At 54.5% G+C, this 4,713-nt stretch overlaps 1 protein-coding gene across 1 annotated transcript; it reads right to left on the reverse strand.

Annotated features, from left to right (window-relative positions):
• Positions 1 to 495: 495 nt before the first annotated feature.
• On the reverse strand, positions 496 to 4,462 carry LOC104507217 (dual oxidase maturation factor 1-like). Its single transcript, XM_010148429.1, has 7 exons — positions 4,316 to 4,462; positions 3,397 to 3,454; positions 2,669 to 2,803; positions 2,359 to 2,515; positions 2,249 to 2,308; positions 1,510 to 1,724; positions 496 to 710 (listed from the first exon to the last, which is right to left on the reverse strand). Exons 1-7 carry the CDS (start codon positions 4,460 to 4,462, stop codon positions 496 to 498), a joined length of 987 nt encoding a protein of 328 aa, XP_010146731.1.
• Between the last annotated feature and the right edge of the window lie 251 nt (positions 4,463 to 4,713).

The following is a 4,713-nucleotide window of genomic DNA, read 5'->3' on the forward strand; positions in this document are numbered from 1 at the left end:
CTTTGTGTCTTGCCCGCTTCCTAGCCAACACAGGATGGCCAGGATTTCTGCAGCAGACTGCATGGGGCCAACTGAGCAGCGGCAATGGCATGATGGGGGATGCAGAGACCCCTTCATGCGTTGTTTCTCATGCAGAGCAGGGGGTTGGGACAACAGGGTCTTTATTTTAGGGAGGACTTGGGATTTGTTGGGGATGTGGACTAAGGGGAAGGGCAATAGCTCTGTGCCTGTAACTGGACAGCCAGGGATGGGGTATTGATTCTCCTCACCCCAAAAGTTCTTCCAGCTGCTGGTGAGTAAAACAACATCCAAAGAAAAGAAAGGAAAAAAAAAAAAAAGGGCACACTGTCTTTTCAAAACTCTTTTCCAGACTTGGATATTCTCATCACCTGATTATTGTCATGTCTCTTCCAACCTGGGCTCCTGGTGGGGTTGGACCGCAGCGTGAGTTCAGGAGGGGTGTCCTCAGGGTTCACCCTGCCTCCCCCCAGTGCCTTACAGCTGGGTGGCTGTCACCTCGCAAAGGTCATCCAGGGGGACCATCAGCACATCCCATGCAGAAGAGCTGGGCTCGGCTGGCAGGTAGGACTTGTCCCATCCCTCCTCTTCTTCTCCCTTTTCCTTGTGCAGGTTAAAGACGAGCTTCAGCTTCTCCGGATGCATGGAGTTCAGGATGATGACACTCAACCCCAGCAGCAGGCACAGCAGCCCTGTAACACACAGCATGGGGAGATACGTTAGCACCTCCCTCCCGCTGTGTTCCAGCCCCATCCAGAACTGGATTTGACATCATGTGGCGTCACCCAGGAAGTCAAGGGAAGGTGTTATTTCCCTCTCCACATCTGGACTCTGACATCTGTTTGGACTCCCCAGTACAAAAGAGAGGCCAATGAACTGGGGCAGATGGCCAAGAGAGCTGGGACTGGAGCCTACCAGGTATGGGGAAAGGCTGGAGGGACTGGGCTTGTTTAGCCTGAAAAAGAAGAGTCTATAGCAGGATCTAATTGCCATCTTCTGCCAGTGAAAGAGAGGCAGCCTTCTCCTCAGAGGTGCACAGTTGCAACATGGGAAATTCTGGTTTGATAAAAGAAAATAATTGCTGCCTGTACTCCCAGGGCAGCTGTGGGACATGTCCTGAAAGGCAGGAGGGATGTCTAGCCATGGGGACATCCACCACAAGACTAAACAAGGCTGATGTGGCTTTGAGGTTAGCCTTGGTCTGGACAAGGCTAAGAGAAACACCACGGAGGTCTTTCCTGATTTGGTGTTTCACAACTTGGGGCACACCTCCATGCAGATACCCTGGGCATTCAGATCTCCTGGCTGCTCAGCTCTTTTTCTCTCAGTCTCAATGATGCTATCCTAAATTCTTGTATGTAATTTTAAAAAATAATCATTTTCCATTACCAGCCTTGGAGACAGAAGGGATGAGGTGCTGTTGGGGCATCACCGAGCATCATTGCTGCAGGGGCAGAGAAGAAAAGCCCCAGGGGCAAGCTGAGCTCTCACCTGTTGCTAACGTCAGCCAAAAGGATCCACCATAGTCTGTTTTCAGGGAAGCTGGGCCAAACTGGATGGGACACTTCAGAGTGTTCCTCGCAGTGAAGAAGAAAAGCAGCGAGAAAAGCATCAGCGCAGCAGTGAGCAGGAGCATGTAGCCGCCGTAGAGGAGGATGGGCACGGAGAACAACAGGATGGAAATGAGCCACGTGCAAAAGGCCATCCTGTGAAAGGACCACAAAGAGTAAAAAGCGTCATATTTGGAGCCTGTTCTTAGGATCTCCTCTCCACATCCTGCAGGATACAGCCCCGGGAAACCTGCTCTAGCTGGCCTTGCTTGAGCAGGTGGACTGGACAGGCTGATCTAAGGAGGTCCCTTCCACCCCAAATGACTCTCTAACTGCATGAATGGTGAAACTGTGGGACAGGTTCTGCAGTGGTGGGAAGGGATCTCCATACCTAGGGACATTCATCTGATGCCCAAGCAGCTTGATATGGCATTGACATCAGCCCTGCTCTGGGCAGGGGACTGGAGTAGAAACCTCTGGAGGTCCCTCCAAACTAGTTCTGTCTCTGACTCTTGTGGTCCTTCACAACTGGCTACCCCCAGTCCGTTCCCACCTGTTCAAAGGGAGAATGGCAACAAGGGAGACCTTTCTTTGGAAAGCTGAACAATGAGCCGTGCCCACATCTGATTCAGCACCGGGAGTGAACCCAGCCTTATGGCTGACCTCTTGCTCTAACTTACCACAGTGTGAGGGATGCGTAGTGACCGGAGATGCGGTACTGCCTGTGCACACCGCAGGGGCTCTGTGTGGTGAACTTCTCTGCCACGTAGAGGATGGGGCTGGGGGGCACCCGCTCTGTGTGGTGAACTTCTCTGCCACGTAGAGGAGGGGGCTGGGCAGCCCCTTCTCCAGCCCTTCGCTGTAGCTGCGGTCGTAGTCTGCATCGAAGCTCCAGGCAAAGTGCTCGTTGTAGTCAATGGTCTCGTTGATCTGATTCACTGGGTTTCCTGCCGGAGGGAGAAGACTAAGTACTTTTCTCAGCCTTCAAGGCAGCTCCAAGACCTCCTAGTGTGGGAGTTTGAGATCCCACAGCCCCACTACCCAGGTGTACAGCTGGAAAACTGACACCCAATCCCCTCCCTGTCATGGTATGCACTCACCCACCAGTGTGACGTTCACCCCTGCCAAGCCAATGTGCAGCCCAATGTCCGCGTTCACCAGGGCACGGCTGAAAGACTTGTAGGAGGTGTTTGCTGTCACCCAGCCAGTCTCCCAGTCCCCCGTGAACTGGATGGCTGTGAAGAGTTCAAAGGTTAGTCATGGCCTAGCAGAAAGACATCTAGTGCTGGAAGCACCTGCCACGATGGTCACCCTGGCCTGAGCATCATCTACCCCCCATCCCAAAGTCAAGGCCTGGGTTGCGAGCCTCAAGAAGCAGAAGCCTTGTATGTCCTTCCCCAACATCGACCCTGACCTGTGACCCTTACAGCCCCACTTGGGTTGGTTTCTCCCCAGACCAGTGCAGTTCCTAGCCCTAGAGGCAATGGGGGTGATGTGTGGGCACTGTCCAGCTACTGGTCCTTATCTAAGCACCTGCCAATTTGTTTGGGTCCCCTGGCCGTTGGTGGTGGGCTTTTGGTGACTGCCCTGGAGGTGGTCCTGCACATACAACCATCAGTCTTTGGAGAGGAGACAGATGGGTGCTTGCACTTCCCATCACTTGCTGGGGCCATGTCCCAGGCACAGACAGGGGTCAGTCCTCCCCATAAATTCATCCTGCAGGCTGGACTTGGTGCTTGGCTACTCTGTTCATCCTCCCTCATCTTGCTCCTCCATCTCCTGTGTCTTGGGCATCCTTCAGCTTCCCTCCCAGGACACCAGTACTCACTGAGGATCACTGCTCCCACGAAGAGGCCCATCACCACCCGCAGGAACCAGAAGAGTCGCTACAAAGGGTGAGAAGAGCAGAGGGGGACAGAGTTCAGCCAGATTTTGCCACGGTGACCTCAGCTCCAAGCACGCCATTTAGAAATGCTGGATGGTAAAAAATAGGCCCCTGGGAAGTAGCCCCATGGGCTCTGCAGGTGGGTGGTATGGGGGGTACACATGGCTGTGCCATCCCTGCTGTGAGGTGGGGAAGGCAGCAGGGAGATCCAGGAAGAGCAAGGTCAAAACAGGCCATTTGGGAAAGCCCTGCCATCCCCTTTCTGGGAAGGAAGAGGGAGACACTCCCTTTAATAGTTCTGAGCTGTGATTTCCACACTTACCCAAACCTCACGTGTTTGGACGTGTTGGCAGCTGGCCACAGCTGGAGGCAAAAGCACTAGCCAGAGGTTCAAAGTGTGTCCCCTGGCCAGCCCTGCTGCACAGCCAAGCACATGGCACGCGAGCAGTGGGCTCACAGCGGGGGTCGGTTGGCCACTGCCCCATGAGCAGTGCTGGGGCATGCATGGTGCACACCTTCTTTTATTGGGGTTCCAGGGAAGGTGGAGTGAGGTCTTTGAGCCTCGCCTTGTTTTTCCACTCCTGTGAAATCACTCGGGCTTGCTCACAGCGGAATCCAGCCAAGCTCAGTTCCGGCCACCTCATAAATTCGAGATGGTGGAGCGTGGTGTCTCGAGTACAGGGGTACACGCTGGGTCGCACTGTTGCTCACCCCCATGGCTTGCTAGAGATACCAGAGCCCTGGCCATGAACCTGTGGGCGTGTTTACTCTCCAAGTCTGTTTTCAAGGCTTGGAAGAAAGAAGCATGTGGTATTCACAAGCAGGCACAAGAGGGCTTAGCCCCCCCAGCCCATCCACTTACCCCCCTGCCACGGATCCCTGGCAGGATGATGATGAACGTGACCAGTATGGAGAGGAAGATGGAGATGATGACAGCCTGGGTGGTGTCAAAGGGGAAGCATGCATTGGTGCTGGGGTAGAAGGGGAAGGAGCCATTCCACAGCGTCATCCTGCTGCCTGGGATAGCTGGAAATCAGCACCCAGAGAGACATCAGGAAGAAAATAACCTCCATACTTCCACCCCACCCAGCCTTTTCCACAGAGCCACCTCCTGCCCACTTGCCAGCGTGCTGCTTGTCCCGGGCACAGCCTGCGTGTACCGCCAGTGCCCGTGCACATTGCAGTCCCCTATCTGGCGTACGCTCAGGCATCTCCTACGGGAGCCCTCCATCTCCCCAGGACACAACCCAGACCAAAGCA

The sequence above is a fragment of the Eurypyga helias genome, unplaced genomic scaffold (assembly GCF_000690775.1).
Source record: "Eurypyga helias isolate BGI_N326 unplaced genomic scaffold, ASM69077v1 scaffold5793, whole genome shotgun sequence".
In the NCBI taxonomy this organism is placed as follows: domain Eukaryota; kingdom Metazoa; phylum Chordata; class Aves; order Eurypygiformes; family Eurypygidae; genus Eurypyga; species Eurypyga helias.

Bases quoted from the DNA above. Each gene is read 5' to 3' on its own strand.
- LOC104507217 (XM_010148429.1), bottom strand. From the start codon at position 4,462: ATGACGCTGTGGAATGGCTCCTTCCCCTTCTACCCCAGCACCAATGCA. The intron at 2,804-3,396 runs GTGAGTACTGGT...AACTCTTCACAG, and splicing joins CGTGGGAGCAGTGATCCTCA to CCATCCAGTTCACGGGGGAC. The intron at 1,725-2,248 runs GTAAGTTAGAGC...GTCCTTTCACAG, and splicing joins TACGCATCCCTCACACTGTG to GATGGCCTTTTGCACGTGGC.